The sequence below is a fragment of the Eubalaena glacialis genome, chromosome 19 (genome assembly GCF_028564815.1).
Source record: "Eubalaena glacialis isolate mEubGla1 chromosome 19, mEubGla1.1.hap2.+ XY, whole genome shotgun sequence".
In the NCBI taxonomy this organism is placed as follows: domain Eukaryota; kingdom Metazoa; phylum Chordata; class Mammalia; order Artiodactyla; family Balaenidae; genus Eubalaena; species Eubalaena glacialis.
In genome coordinates, this window is record NC_083734.1 from 21,467,205 (window position 1) to 21,481,911 (window position 14,707).

The window sequence follows — 14,707 nt, forward strand, 5'->3', positions numbered from 1 at the left end:
CCAGTGCAGGGGACACGGGTTCAATTCCTGGTCCGGGAAGATCCCATGTGCCGCGGAGCCAACTGAGGCTGTGCACCACAACTACTGAGCCTGCGCTCTAGAGCCCGTGAGCCACAACTACTGAAGCCCGCACGCCTACAGCCCATGCACTGCAATAAGAGAAGCCATTGCAATGGGAAGCCCACGCACCGCAACGAAGAGTAGCCCCTGCTCTCCGCAACTAGAGAAAGCCCACGCACAGCAACGAAGACCCAACGCAGCCAAAAATAAATACATAAATACGTAAATAAATAAATTTATTTAAAAAAAATAGATCAAAGAATATCTCTAGGTAGTCCTTTTTCTAAGGAGAAAGGGTGGGAAAAGCATCTGATGAGGAGGTAGGGGACAGTGGCAATTTAACAACATCCATACTTTCTTATTTCTTTACAGAAAATCTGAAGCAAACATGACAAAACTTAACTATTTTTTAAAGCTAGGTGGAGGGTACAAAGGTGTTTATTATATTTTTTCTGTCCTTTCAGTATATTTTAAGTATTTCATAATTTAAACATTTTACATAGAAAAGGTCTGGGAATATGCATGATATACCCATTTTTAAAGCCCTATCCTATAAAATAAGGATAGAGTCTAAAAAAGATGTTTGTTTATAATGGGGAAAAATTGAAAACAGAATTAGCTAAACAAATTGCAGAACAGCCACACAATGAAATGTCACATAACCACGAAAAAATTATAGTTCAGAAGTGTAGTTATTAACTTGGAAAGATGGTGAAAACACATTAAGTGGAAAAAAAACAGACTATAAAACTATAGGCTTTCAACTAAGGCATTAAATGGTTAAATGAACTTTGCCCCACATGCATCAGCAGGCCAAGGTTCTATTAATGCACCTGCCATATTTTAATCTCATCAACTTGCGTCCATGGATAGAAGTTAACTACAAGGAGCTTAATAATAATAAAAAGTAAAATAGATTAATTCTAGTGTTTTGAATAAGAAAGATATTGCTGTAATACTGATATAGAATAGCTGCATTCAAAGCCAAAAAAAATTATTTCCCAGTGTTGGTGCCAACAATCCCAGCCTTTCCAGATGAGACCTGTTCTATCTAATCATCCAGTCAGACAGCTACCAGAGTTAGCACAGTAGTGTAAATTGCTGATCATATATAAGAAAGAGCCAGGTAAAATATAATAAACTATATTCAAAATAAACTGTCAGGTATCAGTGAAACAAAGCTATACTAACAAAGTGATGCCATATTTATTAGAGAAAAGAGTGGCAGCAAGAAGTTACTAAAGGAATTTTGAGAGAATAAAACATTTTGCCCTGTTACATTTATACCCACTGATAAATTGGAAATTGACTTGGGTACTCTAAAACCTGTGCTCCATATTTTGTTCATTAAAAGTTGCCCAAGGGACTTCCCTGGTGGCACAGTGGTTAAGACTCTGAGCTCCCAATGCAGGGGGCCTGGGTTCGATCCCTAGTCAGGGAACTAGATCCCACATGCATGCTACAACTAAGAGTTTGCATGCCACAACTAAGGAACCGGCAAGCTGCAACTAAGGGGCCCATGTGCCACAACTAAGGAGCCCGCGAGCCACAGCTAAGACCCGGGGCAACCAAATAAATAAGTAAATATATTTTTTAAATATTTTAAAAATATTGCCCAAAACGTCTAAGAATCACAACAGATTCTATTTTATGAAAACTGCAATAGCATACTAAAGGAAAATTGTTTCCTCTACTCACAACCTTTTGATATCAAATGTGTGGGGATTTTCCCACACCAACCAATTCTCCAACTCTCCAGACACAACTGGGTGTCCTACAATTCAATTCTGACATTAACTACTGGGAGTTAGCATAGACCCCACAGAACTGAGCCCCACAGGCTCAGTTCCACAAGATTGTCCTCCACTTCAGACACCAATGAACAAGTGGTGGGTCCCCATGTTACCCACACTTCTGTCCAACTTCTGTTCCCATGACCCCCCTCCTCATGTTTGATAATTTGCTATACCAGCTCACAGAACTCAGGCAAACACTTACTTACATTTACCAGTTTATTATAAAGGATATTATAAAGAATATAAATAAACAGCCAGATACAGAGGTATATAGGGCGAGGTCCATAAGAGTCCTGAGTACAGGAGCTTCTGTCTCCATGGAGTTGGAGTCCACCACCCTCCTGGCACATGGATATGTTCACCAACCTGGAGGCTCTCCAAACCCCATAGTTTAGGGATTTTTTTATGGAGGCTTCATCATGTAGGTATAACTGATTAGTAACTCAGTCTCCATCCCCTTTTCCTTCCCTCCCAGGGCGGGGAGGCTTAAAGTTCTAACCCTCTAATCACACGGTTGGTTCCTCTGGAGACTAGCCCCCAACCTGAAGCTATCTAGCGGCCCATCAAGAGTTACCTCATTAGCATACAAAAAGACACTCTTATTAATTCCAGAGATTTCAAGCGTCTTAAAAGATCTTATGTCAGGAACCAGGAACCAAGACTAAATATTATAATAAAAAATGTTCCTATCACCCCTATTGCTCAGGAAATTACAATGGTTTTAGCAGATCTTGTGCCAGGAACTGGGGATAAAGACCAAATATAGGACTTCCCTAGCGGTGCAGAGGTTAAGAGTCCACCTGCCAGTGCAGGGGACACAGATTCGATCCCTGGTCCAGGAATATCCCCCATGCCGTGGAGCAACTGAGCCTATGTGCCACAACTACTGAGCCCACGCACCATAACTACTGAAACCTGTGCGCCCTAGAGCCCATGCTCCGCAACAAGAGAAGCCACCGCAATGAGAAGCCTGTGCACCGCAACGAAGAGTAGTCCCCACTTGCCACAACTAGAGAAAGTGCGCGAGCAGCAACAAAGACCCAACGCAGCCAAAAATAATAAAATAAAATAAAATAGGCCAAATATATATTTCTTATTATATCATAATATCACACATACAATAAAGGGTAGGGAGTTAGAACTTCGAGGGAAAAAGATTTTCATTAATATTATTTACTGTGAAAGTATTTCTTGTGTTCTTTATACCTTGATGAAATACTTTCGAGACTTATAAGACCACCAAATATAAACTGCATTTATTGTGTAAAAATTAAGAATGGCTCAGGCTCTATAATGGTAGTTGGATGTAAGATGTGCTAAGTCTCAGCTTCTAGAAGAGTTGATTTTGAACTCAATCACCCTTTGAGAGAAGACATACCAGCTCGCATAATTTCATCAACCAGGAGAATGTTGGTGGCAATCACTGTGCTGAGGGAAAAGATGACAGGGTAAGTAAAGCTTACCAATCCACTCTTATCTTTTTCCCCCCAGAAATCTTCAGCTACTAATGACACTTTGTTCTGCAATGATGTTGGTGTGAGATAAGACAAAGCTATTATAAATACAAACATCACCCCTTGCATTATAATTCCAACTCATTTGCTGATAAAGTAGAAGCCTAATTTTATATTCCAGCAAAACTGAGCTCATTTTTAGCACATCATTTGATCTTTTTCCCACTATGCATGTGGTACTATTTCAGTAAATGTCCTTCTTTCCCTTCTCTCTCAAACAGTAAGATTAACATTTCCCATAACTTACACTGATAGAACCAAAATCTAAAAGGGACTGTAAAATGACAGCAGCTAGTCTTAATAACTGGATACCATGCCTTTTCATACACTTAGCCATTTTCCACTGTAGCAGGCAAAAATAATAGAAAAATCTTAATGTTATCAATTATGTCCTTAAAAGTCTTTCTTTTTATTAATACAAACTTACCAAGAGTGAAGAAGTTGTTTTTTCACACAACAATTATCCCAAACTCCTGCATCTGCTGCTGTGCAGGGGACACAGATTCCCGAGTCAAATAACCATTGGCTCACCTGCAAAGGAAAAACAAACTATTTCAATACTACAGTCTTGATATATTCTGTTAATATTGGCTGTATATTCTAACAGTATTTAATATACCACCAAAATTACTATTATCAAGGTCACCAACGACCTCCATGGTGTCAAATCCAAAGGTCAATTCTCAGACCTCATCTATCAGCAGCACTTAACTAACATAGCTGATCATACCCTCCCAACCGCTCTTTCTTCACTTGTCTTCCAGGACATCACACTTGCCTGGTTTTTTTCTTTTGCACTAGTGGCTCCTTTTCTGTCTACTTTGCTGGTTCTTCCTCTTCTTCCTGAGCTCTTAATGTTAGAGTACCCAAAGGCTCAGTCCTGTATTCTTCTCTCTCTACGCTCACTCCCTAGATGATCTCATCCAATCTTCTAGATTTAAAGCATATACGCTCTGACGACTCCCAAGTTTTTATCTCCAAGCCGGACCACTTTCCTGAGCTTCAGACTTGTAAATCCAACTGTCTATTTTAAAGTCTCCAGATACTTCAAACTTAACTTTGCCAAAACTCAATGCTGACCTCCGGCCACCACAACATGCTCTACCCACAGTCTTCTCCAATGCAGTTAATGGCAATTCCAATGGCAGTTCCTTCCAGTTGTTCAGTTGACTCCTCTCCACAGAGTAGCAAGAGTGATCCTTTTAAACATATTTAGACCATGTCACACCTCTGTTCAAAATTGCTCCCTATTCCACCACAGAAAAAGTCAAACTCTATACACTGGCCCACACGCCCTCGCGTGATCTGACCTTCTATTACCTCTCTCATCTCCCTCCTCCTCGAAAACACCAGACAGTGGCTTTTCCACTAGCTGTTCCCTCTGCCTAGGACATTCTTTCCCTAGTTCCCACGTGGAACTTCCTAACTTTCTTTGATTTTGTTCAACAGACATTCTCAGTGAGGCCTATCCTGACCACCCTCTTCCCATTGAAACCCCCCCACACACTCCTGTGCTAGCATTCACAATCATCCTTACACTGTTCCTTTATTTTTTTCACATAATTTATTACCTTTAAAAATGTTAAAGGAACTTATTTATTAAGGTTATTATTTACTGCCTATCTTTCCCTGCTACAACATAAGCTCACAAGGGAAGGGTCTTTGTTTTATTCTGTGTGAATCCCGAGTCAAATAACAAGCACTCAATAACTATTTCTTAAGTGAATGAATATTTGTTTTTAAGAAGTTCAAAAGTGAAACAAAGGCACCCAAAATTTAAATATAAAAGTCATCCAAACCTCCACCCCCTTACTTAAGTTCTGGGTCACTGTAGTATAACCTCTTTTTTTATTAAGCAGCTGATTTTTCTTTACTTTCTTACCTGTATTCAAATCTATGCCAACAGGTTGTTTTGATTCTGAATGCTCAACCTGAACTTTTACTAGTGTTTCCTGCAGGTCATAACCAGAATTCTGAGCAAGAACCTTTAGGAATAAAAAATAATAATAAATATATGTATGGAATTCCTTCATATATATTTGAATATCAGATATAAAAAATAAGGCACTCGGGCTTCCCTGGTGGCGCAGTGGTTGAGAATCCGCCCGCCAATGCAGGGGACACGGGTTCGAGCCCTGGTCTTGGAAGATCCCACATGCCGCGGAGCGGCTGGGCCTGGGAGCCACAACTACTGAGCCTGCGCATCTGGAGCCTGTGCTCCTCAACAAGAGAGGCCGCGATAGTGAGAGGCCCGCGCACCGCGATGAAGAGTGGCCCCCACTTGCCGCAACCAGAGAAAGTCCTCACACAGAAACGAAGACCCAACACAGCCATAAATAAATAAATAAATAATAAATAAATAAATAAAAATTAAAATGGATATTTCTTTAAAAAAAAAAAAAAGGCACTGCTCTCCAGTCTTGTGACAACACATCCATAATATAGTAATCATCTCCTTTTGAAGAATTCCATTCTTAATCTAAATCAAATTATTTCATGTACGTAGTAACTTTTATATTTAAACATTTTCCCTATGTACATCACACTAAGTTCTGACGAAGACTAATTAGAGTTTCCCCAGCCCACCCTGCTACATTAATTTCCCTCTGTTAGGGAACCGTGGACAGAAACCACCGTTTGCATAAGTTGTCTCACAACAGGAGGTCCCGATAAGGAACAGGGAACTGACAAGGTGCCTCCAAAACCAACCAGAAGAATTTGGGAGGGGCCAAAAAGAGGGAGGAGACACCAGCCCATAATATGTCCTGACAACCTCCCAGAAATCCTCATGCTGGAATCCATCTTGACTGAGAGATGTGCACGCCCACCAGGAAGGGCCCTGAGTTGGGCGAAATACGGCACAAGCAAGATGATTGGCCAGAGACAACCTGGAAACCAACTCCAGCACCATAAAACCTGAGACTGCAAGCCATGAGGCAGAGCAGCTCTCCTGGGTTCCCTTACCCTGCTGTTCTCTGCTCGAGCGCCCAAGTCTTTTGCTTTATCAGTATGTGTGTCTCCTCAGACAATTCATTTCCGAGTGTTAGACAAGGGTCCCCGAAGGGGTCCCTCTCCGGTAACACCTCCTTGCAAAAGATTTTTTTTTAAATGGAAGGAAGTAGAATGGTATTCTTGTTTGCTTGGTCCCTCTAGCCACATGTTTTCTGGTTTTTCCTGGGCACTTGCTAAACCTGCCTATCTGCATTATATCTGTGCCCCTCATTCACATGAGGAGAGTTATGACCTGTGGCAACAGGGATGGAGATACCTGCACTCCAAGCGAGATTTATTTCCAAGTGGTCCTAAACCAACAGCTGATGAGTGAAAAGGTACCACCAAATGTCTACCAGATTTACCAATATGTGTCAACTACAGGATCGTTACTGACTTTGCCTCTTCAGGGGAAGAAAAAAATGGATATCTAATTCACAAAGATTCAACAAATTATTAATAATTTTAAAGCAATTATCAGAGACTTTGCTAGCATTGTTAGTAATGTTTTAATTCATGGTAATAGTATATTTGAAAGAGTTCTCTATGTTTCCAAGTAGTTCACAATCAGATTAAGGCAAAGGAAAAAAATGGTAGTTCTCTGTCTTTCTGTTGATACATGGAAAAAAACTGGTTTCTCTCCTTTTCTAGGAATTATAATGACCATGATAAATGCAAGCCTGAAGTTCTCACTTCCCATAATTTAAAGTGCTAATACTTTGGATACCACCAACAAAATAAAGGTCTACTCAAAATCTAATTAAATTTTACGTTCTACACTTCTTCATTATGATTAATCATGAACCATTTTTGAAGGAAATTTTTGGAGTTACTTCAACTTTTGGATCTCAGAGATGGAAGCAAAGTGGTAATTTAGCCATTTCATGAAACTCCTACAAGAATTCAGAGCTGTTATCCTAAAAACTTCCCTGCTTTAGCTATATAGTACCTTAAACAAAACTGTGTAGGGAAATACAAATACCTATCTTTCTACTCTACTGTTATACATAATATGGGCAATTTAAAATTAGACACCTTTTGTCTAAACAGTTGTTCTTTGGCCATTAGGATAGTTCTACCTTAGGGATAATGAGTAAAGCATCAGCAAAAGCTTGGACTCCAAGACGAGCTCTTCCTTTTATACTGTGCTTGTATGTAACTAGAGCTTCAGCTATTGCCACTTCAACTGCACCCACTCCTGGAACCATACAACCTATTGGATGAAAAAAAATGATTGGCAAGACATACCACACAGAAGAAACAGAGAAAAAAGCAACTAGCTATTCATGTTCTATTATCTTGCCTGCCTCTAAAATGTATTTAAATATATACAGAAATAAAATAAGTTGCATAGCTCAGTGATCACTCAGATGTCTTATGAAACATCCTGAAGTTATACACCATTAAACAATTAACATAGTACAGACAACAGCTGGCTACAAACAGTTTATTTCATTGTTTACAGAGTAGACATTTCTTCCACCTTCATCCTTCTCCTTTATGACTATATTTAAAAGGTAGTTATTTATAATTTATGGTGGCAGGTAACTAATTATAACATCTGATTTGAAAAAAATGTTAGGCCAACATAATTTGGCCATAGTTTTTGGTATGGAATTCTCAGGACTCAAGGAAGTATTTGCTTTCTGTACTGAAGCAGAACCCAAACTTTCTGAGAGAAAAAAAAAAAATTTTGGTGTTCTTATTATTCTAAGGCAAAAGCTCTGGTTAAACACATTAATTTTCACATCAGGATATGACTCTTACACCTGCTGGTATGGCTCTATAAAGTTTTTGAATTTGTAAACTTTGAATCAGTAAACTTGGTTTGGAATCACCCATCTTTAAAACAAAACAACACAAAAAGAATCTCTCCTTTTATTCCACATCACTTTTAAATTACTACCCCCTTTCTCTGCTTCACTGTACAACATAACTGCTCAAGAGAGTTGTCTACCCACAAGGTAATTACATCCTCACCTCCCATTCACACTTTTTAAAAATTCCTTGTTAAATACTGAATACAGACAAAAGAATATTTACATGTATAAGATATAAAGAATAAATGTACAAATAAATGTACCCATGTACCTACCACCCAGCTTAAGAAACAGAAAATTACCAGTAGCTTTGAAAACTCCCCTGATCCCATTCTCCTGTGAAAACAGAACATACCAAAATGTGTGGGATACTACTAAAGCAGTACCTGAAGAGAAATTTATATCACTGAACACCCATACTAGAAAAGCAGAAAGGTCTCAAACCAATGACCTCAGCCTCCACCTTAAGAAACTAGGAAAGGAAGAGCAAATGAAATTTAACATAAGCAGAATAAAGAAGACAGTTAAGATCGGAGTGGAAATCAATGAAATAAAAATGACCAATGTCAGAAATGAAAATGGTGTAGAATCTGTCACTACAGATTCTACAGATATTAAAGGATAATAGGGGAACATTATGAACAATTTTATGCCAATAAATTTGAAAACTAAGATCAGAGATTGGCAAACTTTCTGCAAAAGGCCAGAAAATAAATATTTTAGGCTCTGTGGACCATACCATCTCTTTTGCAACTATCCAATTATGCTAGCATAGCACAAAGTCACAGACAATACATAACAAATGGGAGTAACTGTGTTCCAATATAACTTTATTTACCAAAAATAGGCAGCAAACCAGATTTAGCTCATGGGCAGTATGATCTTAACTTAGATGAAGTAGAAAAATTTCTTGAAAGACACAAAGTACTAAAGCTCACTCAAGAAAAATAGACAACCTGAATGATCCTGTATCTATGAAAGAGATTGAATTTGTAGTTTAAAATCTTCCTATGAAGAAAACTCCAGGTATAGAAAGCTTTACTGGTGAATTCCACCAAACATTTAAGGAAAAACTAATACCATTTCTATATAAGAATTCAACACTTTCAGAAAATTAAAGAGGAAAGAATACTTTCTGAGGCCAGCATTATTCTAAAAGCAAAAAAGATAAAGGCATTACAAAAATATATATATACAGACCAACACCCCTTATGAATGTAGATGCAACAATTCTTAACAGAATTATAGCAAACTAAATCCAACAATATGTTAAAAAAAAAAAAAGACACAGCAAGCAGCATTATTCAAATAGCCAAAAGGTGAAGAAACCCAAGTTTCCATCAACAGATGAACAGATAAATAAAATGTGGTACATACATACAATGGAATATTATTCAGCCTTAAAAAGGAAGGAAATTCTGAAACATGCTACAACATGGATGAACCCTGAAGACATTATGCTAAGTGAAATAAGCTAGTCATAAAAGGACAAATATTGTACGATTCATTCCTATAAAGTACATAGAATAGTCAGATTCATAAAGACAGACTGTAGAATGGTGGTTTCCAGGGGCTGGGGGGAGAAGAGAATGGAGAGTTATTGTTTAATGGGTATAGAGTTTCAGTTTTGCAAGATGAAAAATGTTTGTGATGGATGGTGGTGAAGTTTGCACAATGTGAATGTACTTATTGCCACTGAACTGTACACGTAATGGTTTAAATGACAAAAAAAAAAAATTCAAAATTAAAAAAAAAATTTAATTATTTCTAAAACTTTAATCCATTTTTAAAAAGATAATACATCATAACTAAGTAGGGTTTATCCAAGAATGATTTGAAAATCAATGTAATTTAGTACATTAAGAAACTAAAAGAAAAACCATATGATCACCTCAATAGATGCAGAAAAAGCATTTGACAAAATCCAACACCTATTCTTTTTTTTTTTTTTTAACATCTTTATTGGAGTATAATTCCTTTACAATGGTGTGTTAGTTTCTGCTGTATAACAAAGTGAATCAGCTATACATAAACATATATCCCCATATCTCCTCCCTCTTGCATCTCCCTCCCACCCTCCCTATCCCACCCCTCTAGGTGGACACAAAGCACCGAGCTGATCTCCCTGTGCTATGTGGCTGCTTCCCACTAGCTATTTTACATTTGGTAGTGTATATATGTCAGTGCCATTCTCTCACTTCATCCCAGCTTACCCTTCCCCCTCCCCGTGTCCTCAAGTCCATTCTCTACGTCTGCGTCTTTATTCCTGTCCTGCCCATAGGTTCTTCAGAACCATTTTTTTTTAATTCCATATATGTATGTTAGCATATGGTATTTGGTTTTCTCTTTCTGACTTACTTCACTCTGTATGATAGTCTCTAGGTCCATCCACCTCACTACAAATAACTTAATTTCGTTTCTTTTTATGGCTGAGTAATATTCCATTGTATATATGTGCCACATCTTCTTTATCCATTCATCTGTCGATGGACACTTAGGTTGCTTCCATGTCTTGGCTATTGTAAATAGAGCTGCCATGAACATTGTGGTACACGACTCTTTTTGAATTATGGTTTTCTCTGGGTATATGCTCAGTAGTGGGATTGCTGGGTCATACGGTAGTTCTATTTTTAGTTTTTTAAGGAACCTCCATACTGTTCTCCATAGTAGCTGTATCAATTTACATTCCCACCAACAGTGCAAGAGGGTGCCCTTTTCTCCACACCCTCTCCAGCATTTATGTTTCTAGATTTTTTGATGATGGCCATTCTGACCGGTGTGAGGTGATACCTCATTGTAGTTTTGATTTGCATTTCTCTAACGATTAGTGATGTTGAGCATCCTTTCATGTGTTTGTTGGCAATCTGTATATCTTCTTTGGAGAAATGTCTATTTAGGTCTTCTGCCCATTTTTGGATTGGCCAACACCTATTCTTGATAAAGATTCTCAGCAATAAAAGAGAACTTCCTCAATTTGATAGCAGATGTCTATGAAAATCCTACAGCTAGTATCACACACAGTGGAAAAAGACTGAATGTTTTCTCCCTAAGATCAGGAACAAGGAAACGATGCCTACTCTCACCATTTCTATTCAACATTGTATTGAAGGTTTTAGCCCATGAAATGAGGGGCAAAAAGAAATAAAAGATATCCAGATTGGAAAGAAAGAAGTAAAACTGTCTCCATTAACAAGACAACATAATCATTTATATAGAAAATTCAATGAAATCTATAAGAAAGCTGCTAAAACAAGTGAGTTTAGCAAGGTTGCAGAATTCAAGATCAATATACAAAAATCAACTGTATTTCTATATATTAACAACTAACAATCAGAAACTGAAATCTTAAAAATACTATGTACAGTAGGATCAAAATACATGAAACACATAAGGATAAATCTGAAAAAAAAAGATGTGAAATACTTAGTATACTCACATACTAAGAAGTATAAAATATTGCTGAGATAATTCAAGAAGGCCCAAATAAATAGAAAGACGTACCATGACTCAATATTGTTAAAATATCTATTATTCCCAAACTTATCCATAGATTCAGTGAAATTCCAGCCAAAATCCCAGCAGTTTTTTGGTAGAAATTGACAAGCTCATTCTAAAATTGATATGAAATGCAAAACTTTTAAAATAACCAAAATAACTTGAAAAAGAACAAAATGGGAGGATTAACACTACAGATTTCAAGGCTTATTATAAAGTTACTATAAACCAGGTAGAATGACATTAACACTGAGATAAACAAAGAGATCAATGAAATAGAGAACCCAGAAATAGAACCACACAAATATGGACAACTAACTGATTTTCAACAAAAATGGAAAGGCAACTCAGTGAAAGGATAGTCTTTTCATCAAATGGAGCTGAAACAATTTGATACCTATACACAAAAAAACAAACTTAGATCCATACTTTGCAGCATATACAAAAATTAACTTAAAATGAATTACAGACCTAAATATAACACCTAAGACTATAGCACTTCTAAAAGAAAACATAAAAGAAAAATTTTGTGACCCTGGGTTAGGTAAAGATTTTTTAGATACCACCCAAAAGCATAATCCATGAAAGAAAAAATTGATAAATTATACTTCACTGAAATTAAGAATTCCTCTTTGAAAGGCACTGTTATGAGAATAACAGAGCAAACTACAGATTAGCAGAAAATATCTGCAAATCATACATCTGAAAAGGTATTTGTATCCAGAGTATACAAAGAACTCTCAAACTCAACAATAAGAAAACAACCCAATTTTTAAAAGTGCAAAAGATTTGAACAGAAACTTCACCAAAGATATGTGGATAGCAAATAAGCACGTGAAAAGATGCTCAATATCAATGGTCATTAAGAAAATCCAAATTGAAGTCACAATTTGGTTTTTTAAATTTTAGAATGGCTAAAATTAGCATGACTGACCATATCCAGTATTAGTGAGGATGCAGAACAACTGGAATGCTCATAAATGGCTGGTAGGAATGTAAAATGGTACATGGCAAAACAGTTCAGCAGCTTCTAAAAAGTTAAACATGTACCTTCCATAGTACTGCATTCCTAAGCATCTACCCAAGAGAAATGAAAGCATAGATCCATACAAAGAATTGTACACGAATGTTCATAGCAACTTTATTTGCAATAGCCAAGAACTGTAAACAACCAAATGTTCATCAATAGGTGAATCTGATGAAATAAATTGCAGTATATTCATATAATGGAATACTATCTAGCAATAAAATGAATGAACTACTGATTAATAACATCTATTAACTTAAATATAATTATGGTGAGTAAAAGAAGCCAAACAAAAAAAAGACTACATATTGTATTATTCCATTCATACAAGATTCTAGAAAATGCAAACTAATCTGTAGCAACAGAAAGCTGACTGGAGGTTGCCTGAAGGTAGGGTGACACAGTGAGAGGAGGCGGGAAGGATTACCAAGGGGCAATGAGGTAACTTTTTGGGGTGATAAATATGTTCATTACCTTTAATGAGGGGATAGTTTCATGGCTTTAAATGTGTATAGTAGTTCATTATATGTCAATTTTACCTTGCTAAATTATTTCTTAAAAAACTAAGAGGTTAAAGTGATTTAAAAAATAGTCCATTTTTCTTTGTATCCTAAATTCTAAGAATCAGGTTGAACTACCAACGGCTTCATACCTGAATCATATACGTTTATCTTCTTGAAAAAAATGCTACTAGCTTTTATCAAAAGTGACTACAAGAAGGAGGGTCTTATATCAAGCCCCATATTTTTTCAATTTAGAAACTGCTCTGTTTTCTCCTTTTCAATAATGAAACCTATATAGCTAACTGTATCTCTTTATGTTCTGGCAGTTTAAATATTATACTATTATGTTTGCTATATTCATATTCTTTTTTCCTAGGTTCTAATTTTCCATTTCAGCTTCTATTTTACCATTATTTCACATCTATGTTTTTGCTTATCAGACAAATCTGATGTATTGTTTATAGAGTTTACTACTCTATTTTTTGAGATACAATTCACATACCATAAAATTCAGCCTTTTAAAGTATACTTTTCAGGGCTTCCCTGGTGGCGCAGTGGTTAAGAATCCACCACGGGGACACGGGTTCGATCTCTGATCCAGTAAGATCCCACATGCCGTGGAGCAACTAAGCCCACGTGCCACAACTACTGAGCCTGCGCTCTAGAGCCCACGAGCCACAACTACTGAAGCCCACGCGCCTAGAGCCCGTGCTCCACAACAAGAGAAGCCACCACAACGAGAAGCCCACGGGCACCACAACAAAGAGCAGCCCCTGCTCGTCGAAAATAGAGAAAGTCAAGCGCAGCAACGAAAACCCAATGCAGCCAAAAATAAATAAATACATTTATGTTTAAAATTTTTTTAAATAAAGTATACTTTTCAGTAGTTTTTAGTATATTCACATGATTGTGCAACCATCACCACTATCTAATTCCAGAATATTGACCAAAAAAAACCTGTACCCATTATCAATCATTCCCTATTTCCCTTTTCCCCAACCCCTGGCAACCACTAATCTACTTTTTGTCTGTATGGCTTTGCCTTTCCTGGATTCATATAAATGGAATCATATAACACATAGCCTCTTGTGCCTAGATTCTGTTACTTAATATAATGTTCTCAAGGTCATCCTTGTTGTAGCATATATCAGTATTTATTCCTTTATAATACTCCATTGTATGAATATACCACATTTTATCTATTCATCAGCTAATGGATATTTGGATTGTTTCACTGGTTGGCTGCTATGAACACTCATGTATAAGTTTTCTGGATGGACATATGTTTTTACCTCACTTGTACACACACCTAAGAGCTGATTTGCTGGTCATATAGTAACTCTATGTTTAACCTTTTGAGGAACTGCCTGTTTTTCAACAGTTCCCACCATAAACGTATGAGGGTTCCAATTTCTCCACATTTTTGCCAACATTTATTACTGTCCAGCTTTTGATTATAGCCATCCTAATGATTGTGAAATGGTGGTTTTGGTTTTCATTT

General features: G+C 37.1%; 1 protein-coding gene across 3 annotated transcripts in view; it reads right to left on the bottom strand.

The window, feature by feature from the left end:
• CCT6B (chaperonin containing TCP1 subunit 6B) overlaps positions 1-14,707 on the bottom strand; it is a 189,636-nt gene that overhangs the window by 151,889 nt on the left and 23,040 nt on the right. The window contains exons 11-15 of one of the 3 annotated variants that reach the window (XM_061177129.1): positions 7,441-7,574; positions 5,245-5,355; positions 4,017-4,023; positions 3,798-3,855; positions 3,212-3,284 (exon numbers count right to left, since the gene is read on the bottom strand). In XM_061177129.1, coding sequence (XP_061033112.1) covers positions 3,212-3,284; positions 3,798-3,855; positions 4,017-4,023; positions 5,245-5,355; positions 7,441-7,574 — 383 coding nt within the window. Of the gene's footprint in view, positions 1-3,211; positions 3,285-3,797; positions 3,902-4,016; positions 4,024-5,244; positions 5,356-7,440; positions 7,575-14,707 lie in introns of those variants that run through there. The other 2 variants (XM_061177130.1, XM_061177131.1) reach the window with 2 other exon arrangements.